Here is an 11885-nt window from a genome sequence, read left to right as displayed (position 1 = left end):
ATATAAACCTTTCCTTAACTTTTACAATAATGGACTAATACAATATTTGTCCTTTTGTGACTGACTTATTTCGCTCAGCATAATGTCCTCCAAGTTGATGACCTACTTCTAAAAAACAAAATCAGCTACTGAAAATACTATGGAGCACAGTTCTACTCTGATACACGTGAGGTCATCATGAGATGAAATCAACTTCATGGCAACTGACTGGTGGGTGCTTGTTTTTTTTTTGGGGGGGGTAGTGGTAGTGGTGGTGGTAGTGTGAGAAAGTGAAGGGTCTGAGGCCTAGTCACTACTCTAAGGGGTTCCATAAAATACATAGAGTATGTGGAGCTGGGACAATGATGTCACTGCATCTCATTGGTTTTTCTGGACTGAGAAATGAGAGAGATAAAGAGATCATTGTTACAAAGAGAGTTCAGGACAAAGGTCTTAGTGCTGATTCAAGTGGGAAACAACGGGTGAACACTCTACATTTAGCACTTATTCTGTGGAGGCAAAATGTATTGGGTCCTTAGATGATATGATTCGCTCATATCTGTATTGTGGCTCTTAAGTGGCAAGGGACTGTCACACTTACTCCCTTCCTCCTGGTTCTGCATTAAGATGCATTACAAAGTCTGGAGGAAGAGTTGCTACCTCTTTCTCATCCACTACCCTTGCCCATAGGAGCCCTGGTAGCATAGTGCCTAAGGCACTTGACTGCTAACCAGAAGGCTGGCGGTTCAAACTCACCAGCCACACCTAGGAAGGCAGATGGGGCAATCTACTTCCGTAGTGATACTGCCTCGGAAACCCAAGGAGGGGTCGCTATGAGTTGGGGCCAACTCAATGGCACATAACCACAACAACAACACCCTTGCCCATAAGAGCTCTGCTGGCATAGTGCCTAAGGCATTTGACTGCTAACGAGAAGGGTGGTGGTTCAAACCTACCAGCCACTCATGGAAGGAAGACTGGGCAATCTGCTTCTGTAAAGATTTACCACCTTGGAAACCCAGAGGGGTCACTATGAGTCAGAATCGACTGAATGGCAGTGAGTTTTTTTTTTTTTTTTTTATCCTTTCCCTTTGGAGTCCCTGGATGATGCAAACAGTTAACACACTTGGCAGTTAACTGAAAGGCTGGAGGTTCACGTTCACCAAGAGCTGTCTTGGAAGAAAGACCTGGTGATCTACTTCAGATAAATCAGCCATTGAAACACCCATGAAGCACAGTTCTAATATGACACACATAGGGACACATGAGCCACAATCAACTCAACAGCAACTGGCAAGTGCTTGATGTTATGGTGAGAAAGCCCTGCATTTATTGGCTGACTACTCTGGATTGTGACAGGTGTCTTGTTGGAAGGGTCAGCTACTGAGCAAACTGAAAGCATTTTAAGTCCTCCCACTTGGAAATGACTCGACAGCAATGGGTTTGGGTTAACTTGCACAAATACATTTTCAGAAGCAGAGAAACTCATCTTTTTTTTTTTTTTTTTTAGGACATCAGTTCTCTTTATTTATTTTTATTTTTGCAGTGAGAAACTCATCTTTTTTAAATGTTAAACATGAGACACAAATATTGTCACATGGCTGCTAGGTGATGGAGACCCAGCTAATGACTTAATTTACTTTCAGTAAATCAACAGGCTCTGTGAAAACAGGTGTATAGTTATGAAATGGCAAGTGTACTGCCAAAGACTCACCAGTGGGTAAGCACGGATAGGACTTCATTACTAGGTTAAGGACACATTAGCATTTCTATTAGATAAGGAGTCTGCTACTGACATCCAAACAGATAAAGTAACTGGGTCCCCTGAGTTATTTGTGAATAGCACTCTTTTCCTGTGTATGTGGCTAACTACAAAGTTTGACCATCTGGGGCCAGTGAGTTGCATGCTAATGCTATTTTCTGAACTGTCCAGATTTAATCATGAGTGTTTGCCCTTTAAATAACAGGAGATAAATGCATAATTTAGAATGCACACAGGAGGGTGAGCTTTACCATTTGTCTGGCTAGTCCAGCAAATCCTCGAGTGGTACAAATGGTTAATGGGCTTGGCTGCTAACCAAAAATGTGGAGGTTGAGTCTACCCAGAAGTGTAGTGTAGTGCCTAAGGCATTTGACTGCTAACCAGAAAGGCTGTCGGTTCAAACCTACCAGCCACTCCTTGGAAGGAAGATGGGGCAATCTACTTCCGTAAGTGATACTGCCTTGGAAACTCAAGGAGGGGTCGCTGTGAGTTGGGGCTGACTCGATAGCACATAACAACAACAACAACAACAGAAGTGCTTCAGAAGAAGATCTACTTCTGAAAAAAAATCCATCATTGAAAACCCTATGGAACACAATTCTACTTGGACACACATGGGAAGAGAACACACGAGTCACAACTGACTCAAAGGCAACTGGTTTGGTTTTTGATTTGGCTTGGAAAGTGCAAGGGCAGTAAGCTTGAACGAGAGAATCAACATTTTTCTGAGGTGGCGGCACCCTCACAGAGGATGCCAGGTAAATGTACTGTTCTCATCATTTTCTGTCATTTTCTTTATATTTTCCCTAAACCTGCTCTGTTGAGCGAGATGGGAATACACAAAATAGCAGCTGAGATCGCAGGATTCATCAGTATGAGTCTCAACATATCAATTTTCAAGTGTAGCAACTTTAAACACATTGTAGGCTTTTAGTTTCCATAGAAAATAATCTCTCATTGTTTTCAAAAGAAACTGAAAGCACCCCAAATTACCACACTTTTAACATCCTGACATGTTGATGGCCCGCGTTCTTCCCAGATCAAAGTCGGAGTGGCAGAAGATGGAGCTCTCGGCAGCTTACTTAAAACATAGTATTTCATATTTGGCAGGAATTACTGTAGTGAAAAAAGACAAGGTGACTTTCTAATATATATATATGTATTTTAGTTTGGCAGAGATCTGAAGAGCTAAAAACTAATTTAGGATGACATCAATGCTCTTTTCTTTCTCTCTGCTCCCTCTCACCCCCCAACCACGTGAAAAGGTTTTGACAGAAGCTCCACACATGTTACATACTGTTTCCAACTCAGGGGCAATATAGTCTGGGGTGGGTGTCATGCTGAATAGAGTGTTGATCCCCAAATTAGAATTTCTAAGATTATGTGGTTTAGACAGCAAACTCACATATTAGAAGCATCTTTCTTCCTTGATTTGATGTGAACATTGTGTGAACATTCTATGCTTTCAAGAAAACTCGATCTACTCTACAGTCCCTGGGTGGTACAAATGGTTAATGTGCTGAGTTGCTAATCATAAGTTTGGAGGTTCAAGTCCATTCAGAGGTGCCTAGGAAGAAAACTTGTGACTGTTGTTGTTGTTGTTATTACCTGCCATCAAGTCAGACCCGACTCATAGCGACCCCTCCTTGGGTTTCCAAGGCAGTATCACTACGGAAGTAGATTCCCCAACCTTCCTTCCAAGGAGTGGCTGGTGGGTTTGAACCGCCAGCCTTCTGGTTAGCAGTTAAGTGCTTTAGGTACTACGCTTCCAGAGCTCCTGTGACTACTTCTGAAAATCAGTCGTTGATAATTCTATGGAGCACAGTTCTTCTCTGATACATATAGGGTCACCATGAGTCAGAGTCCACTCAAGTTCTAGATCTATTGTAATGCTAATCTATGACAAGAAAGCAATGATGTCATTCAGCGACTAAGCACTGTTACAACCTGTTCGACAACTTCAACAAAGAAAGCATTGGGCGCTGAGTAATGTTTTACAACCAGGCAATGATTTTGCAGAAGAATCTCCAGTAACCAAAGATTGAGGAGAAAAGTGAGTAGCCTGAAAAGTTATTTGGAAATTCTACTCCATCAGTGGGCTGGGACAGTTTCGAGCAGTCTAGTAAAAAGCTACATTATTAGGATGGAGAAATTATCCTATAGGAAATGTTTAACTAAAGAGAAAGGTTGCTTGCTTTTCTTACTTTTTGGTTTGGGCCAGAAAGTTGGATGTAATTATCCATTATGAAATGGGATTACAGCATCAGAAAATGTCAATCATCTGTTTCATTTACAGTGGACATATGGTTGGACTCTTAGCCAGTTTGAAAGCAATTTTATTGTTTTTTATAAAGATGGAGACAACCTGTAAAGCTATTCTTAGGACAAGAACATTCATACAATCAAATAGGGTTTTCAAACTATGGTGCGTGGGTCACATCCAATCTACCACATGTTTTTTGTATAGCACATGAGCTAAGGAATGGTTTTACATTTTAATGGGTTGAAAACAATTAACAGAAGGATAACATTTTGCCACATGTTAAAATTATATAAAATTCAACCTTCATTGTTCATAATTTCAGTTTTGGTCATGTTGTCAGAAGGGACCACTCCCTGGAGAAGGATATCATGCAGAGGGTCAGTGAAAAAGGGGAAGACTTTCAACAAGATGGATTGACACAGTGGCTGCAATAACGGGCTCAACCTTAACAAGGATCGTGAGGATGGTGCAGGACCAGGCAGTGTTAAGTTCTGTTGTACACAGTGCTGTTAAGAGTTGGAGCTGAGTTGATGACACCTACCAACAACAATTTAAGTTTCACCGGAGATCACCTATGCCTGTTTGTGTACATACTGCCCATGGCTGCTTTCACCTCACAGTGGTGGGGTTGAATAGTTGTGACAGAGATCAGATGGCCCACAAAGCCAAAAATATTTACTATCTGGTTCTTTACAGAAAGAGTTTAGTGATCCTTGTAACAGAAGATATCTGGGAAAACAAGAATACGAGAACAGGTTAAGAGACTCAGGAGAAGATATAATATCTGTCTGTTGTATTGGGAGATGATTGTCTTACTGTTGGGTGCTGTTGAGTCAAGTCTGACTTTTAGTGACCCCATGTAACAGAGTAGAACTATGCCATAGGGTTTTCAGGGATGTAATCTTTATGGAATCAGATCATCTGGTTTTTCTCCTGTGGAGCCACCAGCCTTTTGGTTAGCAGCCAAATACTTAACTGTTGCACCGTCAGGGCTTCTGTAAAAGATGGTTTGGAACCCATTACTCTCTCTTGCTAATGAAGACAGAACTTGGTAGGGAAGCTGATGTAAAAAAGGGATCATGTAGGTTTCAAACAGCGTTTAGAGGATTTGGCTGACTGCAGTCTTGAGGAGAGAGGAGCCAAGGGAAAGATGTTAGACTGGCCATTAGGAGACGAAGGCCCTGCAACTGTGTGCCTTTAGAATCTCTGGCCTTGGCATCAACTCCCGTCAAGTGATTGTAATATGTCAATTTTATTTTCTGATGTGTTTTGTGTTCTATGTTGGAGATTGGGGACAGGGATCAAATTTAATAATTATACAAAAGTGTTTTAAATAGAAAAGCTTACAATTCTAAGCAGGTATAATGGTAATGCCAGTTGTTATATGCAAACCATTTAGATAAAACTACCATTTATTTGTCAGTTTGTCAGACTATGGTGGCTCATGTGTTGTTATGATGCTGGAATCTATGCCACTGGTATTTCAAATACCAGCAAAGTCATCCATGTGGACAGGTTTCAGCACAGCTTCTAGACTGAGATAGACTTGGAAGAAAGTCTTGGTGATCTACTTCTGAAAATGAGCCAATGAAAACCCTATGGGTCACAACAGAATATTTCTCAATAGAGTGTTGGAAGATGAACCTCCTATGTTGTATTTGTTGTTATGTGCCGTCGAGTCGGACCCGACTCATAGGGACCCCTCCTTGGGTTTCCGAGGCAGTCATTACTACGGAAGTAGATTGCCCCATCTTCCTTCTGAGGAATGGCTGGTGGGTTTGAACCGCCAGCCTTCTGGTTAGCAGTCAAGTGCAATGGCTGCAGCAATGGACTTGAGTATACCAAGAATCACAGAGATGGTACAGAACTGGGCAATATTTCATTCTGTTGCGTGGGGTCACCAGGAGTCAGAGTCAACTCAACAACAACAAATACATGTAGATAAAAAATTATACATTTTCTATAAAACAGGTAGGAAACATGATTTAAAAATGTAGGGATATAGAGGGAAGTCTGGTATTGCAGGCAATGGCAATGGGTGTACTTGAATTGCTCCAGGAAGAGATGAGCCAACTTCCTGAGAAAAAAGCTCTCTTTATTTCACAGCCAAATTCTCCTAAACCAGTTTCCTCTGTTGTTGTTATTTGCCGTCGAGTTGGCCCCGACTCCTAGTGACCCCCCCCTTGGGTTTCTGAGGTAATATCACTACGGAAGTAGATTGCCCAATCTTCCTTACCAGGAGTGGCTGGTGGGTGTGAACCACCAGCCTTCTGGTTAGCAGTCAAGTGCCTTAGGCACTATGCTACCAGAGCTCCCATCTAGGCACCATTTAGGTCAGGGACTGAGAGCCATGCAAAGTGGTCCCCTAGTGGCCTAAATGAGTTCATGCAGCTTTTCAGAGTAATTTATTCCAAGATGTGGTTCATGCATTGGGAGAATCTGGCACAGGGAGTACCTTATGGCAGAGTATCATAAAAGATCTCAGACCCCAGTTGTGTGAGCAGGAACTGAGGAATTGTGCTCTTGAGTTGGTAAAGGCCCATGTCTTCCAATGTGTACCAGGGCTGGCATCATTCTGCTTTTACACCCACCCACATGCTTGGATCTGTGGAAGAAATTGACATGGGGCTAAACTATTCCAAATTGCTCATTTCTGGAATGCTTTCTCTTGATGGGTTAGAACACGCAAGGAAGATAATTTGACCTGTTTGTCACAGTTCCTGGCAGGCCTGAACCCAGGGCTTGTCCATAAAAGTCCCAGGACTGATGCTTCAATTTCAGGACCTGTCATGTTCTCATGGAACTCGGAGTTCTGTGTGAACCAGAATATGCTCAGGTTTTCAAAGCTGCTCTCCCCTTAATAAGAGGGCGTCAGATTTCATGTGCCCTCATGTCCTTCCCTAATGGCTTGTTTTCTAGGTAGGCACAATCCCTCCTCGTTTCCAACAGCACTTTCCTCTGTGTTTGCTGTGTACTGTTTATGCCCCTGGAGCTCTGTAATTAATAATATACTGCTTTTCATCTTCAAAGTGATTTATACACATTAATTAATTCTCATCATACTTCAGAGTTTCTGCACATAAATAACCACCATGTCCCCATTTTGTACTTAGGAAATCAAGGCCCAGAAGGCAAGTGGCTTTGCCATGGCTAAGGAGAAGTGAGACATGGGGGCCAAGGTTAGCTCTCCAGATCTTGACCCTACACCATGCTTTCCCACCTTGTCATCTCTGGAGAGGAGCTGAGAGTGGCTCTATAGCTCCATGCTTTCTACCATTACTGCCGAGGAAATTTGCCTGTTACATCACTCATTTTGAATCATAAACTATTCTTCAATACTCCAGGGTCAAAGCATAATCTTACCTAAAGCATACATAATAGGAAATGATGGATTATAAACTAATAAACCATTCTAAGATGCTCAGGTCCAGCTTCCAGTAGCCTCCAGACTGAGGATAAATATGTTTCCTAATCCATCATTTACAAGTTACACACCCGATTAAAACATTAAACTCTCACTATATGGTTTCCCATTTATATGATCGCCCTTACAGAAAGCTATTATATTTTAACTATCAAGCTCAATAAATCAGGCAGTAGCCATCTATCTCTCTCTTGCAAGTGGAGTTGGAGGCACACTGGGGACACTATTGGCAGAGTCAGGTAGTGCCTCAATTTCTATATCTGGGCTCCCCATGGTGCCCACCAGCCCAACACAACATTAAACCTGAGAAGTGAGCACATGGATTCTTTTTGAAGTTTCTGACACAAAGCCAAATCATGCAAAGACCCTGAAGGCACATTCAATTTGTTTCCACCGAGCCTCTGAACAGCTACCTGAGGAATCATACAAAACTACCTCTAACAATACAAAAGAGTCTACTCAAGTCATTGAGGGGTGCCACAGATGCCCTAGCCCCGCTCCCCCAAGCCAATCCATTATTCCACCATTCATTGAAAGGTAAGTGAGAGGTAAGCAGGACTTTCATGTCAGGGTTCCTAAGCAGAGCTGAGGTTTAAGGCACAAAGATTTTGCAAAGCTCCAGCTAGATAAGCATGGTACCTTTCCCTGGAGTGTCAATTTGCTTGGTTTTGGAGGGCATTCCTGGGAAATGTAATTGGTAAGGAATATAAAAGCTTATTTTTCCATATTAAGCATAGATATATTACGGAAGAGTGGAAAATTTATGCCAAGTTTTGGCTTGCCATGGTCTGCTTTGGGCTGGGCCAAGATCTCTAGAGGTTCACAATTCCTCCGCCATCACGCCAGCTTAGGTAGAAAGGTTTGGAATTATTGGACCAACTCCTTCTCTGATAGGCATCAGTCTGACTGGGTTGCCTGAAGATAAAGAATGAGTGGAAGCCATCACCCTGAGGGAGGAGGGAGAACTTGTGTTGAGGAAGAGGCAAAATTAGCATGATCAGGGTTGCCTAGTTTTTTCCTCTGAAATGAGAGGGGTTTTAGCATAAGGGTTGAGAACTGTTTTGGAGTTGGCCTTTTTTGCTGGTGTTTCATAGGTTAACGTTGTCAAATGGCATAGCCAAAATGAAAAGGGCTGTCATAGCTGCCCTGAAGCCAAACCAGAACTATCTAGTGTTTCAAATAAACTTTAACAAACCTCACTATGGCCTAGCCTCTTCCTGAGCCAGGAGGTCTGTCATTGGCAGGCTCGACTGACAGAGCAGCAGGACTGGGGCTCTTTGTTGGGGCCAGGAGCTGCAAGCAGAGTTTGGGTCCAGCCCAGATTGCTGATATGCCAGTGGCACCCTGCCCCAGAGCTCTCAGCATCTGTTGCTTTCCATGGTTACATGGCTACACCACATGGGTGCAAACCAATATCCTTGGCATGAGAAGGAAGGTACCCTAGCAACTTCACCAAGCTGCTACCATAAGGCATACCCTGGCATGGGAGGGATGTGGGTTGGGGTTAAAGGGACAGTAGTAAAGGAAAGGTGTGGGCAAGATCAACTGTATCGTGGCAACTGGATTCTGCACAAAGACCAATTGCATGCTCTGGTCTCTCGATTCCCGTTCCACAGCTCTGAAAATAAGATAGCTATTTGGCTTTTTCTCAGATCAAGATGTTCCCAGGCATACCTTATCACTCTCTTTCTATTTAGTTTTTGGCTAAAGTTAACCAATGTTGCATGGATTTTGGAGCATACACATGGGTTAAAATGCAATGATGGAGGAGAGTAGAAGGCTACTTTGGGAGTGAGGGATGAGTTTGCAGGCACTACAATTCTCAGCTCGTCTCCAAGAAAGGATCCAGTAAGGATGCTTAATTTCAGTTCTGATAAATGTCATTTAGAATCCTGAAGGAGAAACTCATCAGATTTAAATGGATTTCAAGAGGAAAAAAATCACTCCCATCCATCACTCATTATTACTTCTTTCAGGAGCCAAGAAGCAAATTGTACAAACAGCAGAGGTCCTGTGCATTCACAAGTCCATGCCCCTGCCCCACCTTCTTACAACCTGGGTTGACGAGCAGGTTGCCCTGACTTACCTATGAAATACGCCAGGAGAATAGCCAAGAGGAGGGCTGCGGCAATGGCAGACAGGGCAGCACATTTCCAGCTGCAGTATTTGGATGGTTTCTTCAGCTTGAAGGCCTTCCTGGAGAAGGTGTTCCTGGGCAGGAGGCGGGGCGGTGGTGTGTAAACCGTTCCTGAGGTCAAAGGATATCCAGGAGAAGAGCTGCTAAACAGGGGAGTGCTTCCCGAGGAGGTCTTAAAGAGGAAGTGCCTGCCAGGAAGAAGGGAGATGGTCAGAGTGGCTGTGGTGACTAAGGAGGAATGTCTTGCTGAGATTTTTTTCCTCTCTGATTTATATAGTCCTAGGAACTCTGGTAGTGTAGTGCCTAAGGCTCTTGACTGCTAACCAGGGGGCTGGCAGTCCAAACCCACCAGCTACTTCTCAGAAGGAAGGTTGGGCAATCTACTTCTGTAGTGATACTGCCTCAGAAACCCAAGGAGGGGTCATTATGAGTTGGATCCGACTTGATGGCAGTGAGCTTGAGCATGGAGGCCTGATCACACAGTGGTTAAAGCACTTGGCTGCTAACCAGAAGGTCGGCAGGTCAGCAGTTTGAACCCACCACCTGCTCTGCAGGAGAAAGATGAGGCAATCTTCTTCTGGAAAGATTTATAGCCTTGGAAACCCTATGGGGGCAGTTCTACTCTGTCTTATAGGGTCACTATGAGTTGGAATTGACTTGAAGGCAGGGTTTTTTTTTTTTTTTTTTTTAAATCTTAAGGAGCCCTGATGATATGATGGCTAAGAGCTTGGCTGCTAAACAAAAGGTTGCCAGTTGGAACTGCCCAGTGCATCCACAGGAGAAAGAACTGGAGATCTGCTTCTGTAAATATTACAGTCAAGAAAACCCTAGGAGTCAGTTCTACTCTCTACATAGGGTTGCTATGAGTTGGTCTGACTCTACAGCTCCTAATGATAACAGTATAGTCCTAGGAATTGCTGGGTGATGCAAATGGCTAACATTCAGCTACTAATACAAGTTGGCAGTTTGAATCCACCTGGTGACACCTTGGAGGAAAGGCCTGGTGATCTGCTTGTGTAACATTACAACTATTGAAATGGAGCACAGATATGCCATGAAGCATATGGGGTCACCACCATATGGGAATCAACTGGACGCAACAGGTTTTTTGTTTTGTTTTGATTAGTACAGTCCTAGGAGTCCCTGGGGGGATGCAAACAGTTAAGCACTCAACAATTAACTGAAAATTTGGGTATTCAAATTCACCCAAAGGTGCCTCAGCAGAAAAGCCTGGCAATGTAATTCCGAAAGGTTATGGTCATTGAGAACCTTATGTCATCACAAGTCAGAATAACTCAATGGTAAGTGGGTTGTTTTTTTTAGAGTTTAATATAGTCTTAGTTCACTAGTGCTACACTGTATAGGACAAAGGGGGAAATACTACTCTTGATGATACACCAATGAATTCCATAAATTAAAATAGTCTTATACTTTCACATACACATCTAGATTTTAGTACCCACAACAATCTTGTAAAGTAATCAAACAAGATATGGAAACTAGATTATTGTAAATCACCAAGAGATGACAACTATGATGATGATGATGGTGGTGGTTGTGGTGATAAACACTATCATGTACAGTTGTTGTTAGCTGCTGTCAGGTTGGTTCCTGACTCATGCCAACTCCATACATAGTGGAACAAAATGCTCCCTGGTCTTGATCCATCCCATGATCAGTTGCAGAACTGACTGTTGTGATCCATAGGGTTTTAATGTACTGATTTTCAGAAGTGGTCATCAGGCCTTCTTAGTCTCAGTCTAGAAGCTCCCCTGAAACCTGTTAAGCATCATAGCAACATGTAAGCCTCTGGTGACAGATGGGTGGTTGCTGTGTATGAGGTGTACTGGCTGGGAATTGAACCTTGGTCTTTTGTATGGAAGGTGAGCACTCTACCATTGAACCACCACTGCATTAGATACCTACTATGTTATGGAAACTTGAACTATATTTTCACAGCTATTTATGAGCTAAGAATTATTTTAATATCTCCATTTTAGATACAAGGAATCAGGCTTGTAGAAGTCAAGTAACTGTCTAAGGATTTAAACCCAGAGGCTCATATATCAAGAAAGTCTGAGCTCTTCAACATTACCTTAAACTGTCCCTGTGCTGTTTTCACCTTTCTGTCCTGCTTCTTGTTCTGAGATGGCCTCTCTAGGTCATGTGATCATGGTTATTTCTTTGGAAACATCTTTGCTGAGCAATTGAACAAGGTACCCCTGGTTGTTGTTGTTGTTGTTGTTAAGTGCCGTCGAGTCGTTTCCGACTCATAGCGACCCCATGCACAGCAGAACGAAACACTGCCCGATCCCGCACC

At 42.9% G+C, this 11885-nt stretch overlaps 1 protein-coding gene across 1 annotated transcript in view; it reads right to left on the bottom strand.

Moving 5' to 3' along the window:
• The window catches only part of TENM2 (teneurin transmembrane protein 2), a 1334042-nt gene that overhangs the window by 339954 nt on the left and 982203 nt on the right, over positions 1 to 11885 (bottom strand). The window contains exon 5 of the mRNA XM_042780802.1: positions 9515 to 9753. Coding sequence (XP_042636736.1) covers positions 9515 to 9753 — 239 coding nt within the window. The remainder of the gene's footprint in view (positions 1 to 9514; positions 9754 to 11885) is intronic.

Source organism: Orycteropus afer, unplaced genomic scaffold (assembly GCF_000298275.1).
Source record: "Orycteropus afer afer isolate SDZICR_OR568_19922 unplaced genomic scaffold, OryAfe1.0 scaffold00062, whole genome shotgun sequence".
NCBI lineage: Eukaryota > Metazoa > Chordata > Mammalia > Tubulidentata > Orycteropodidae > Orycteropus > Orycteropus afer.
This window is presented reverse-complemented; position numbering and strand designations above follow the sequence as displayed.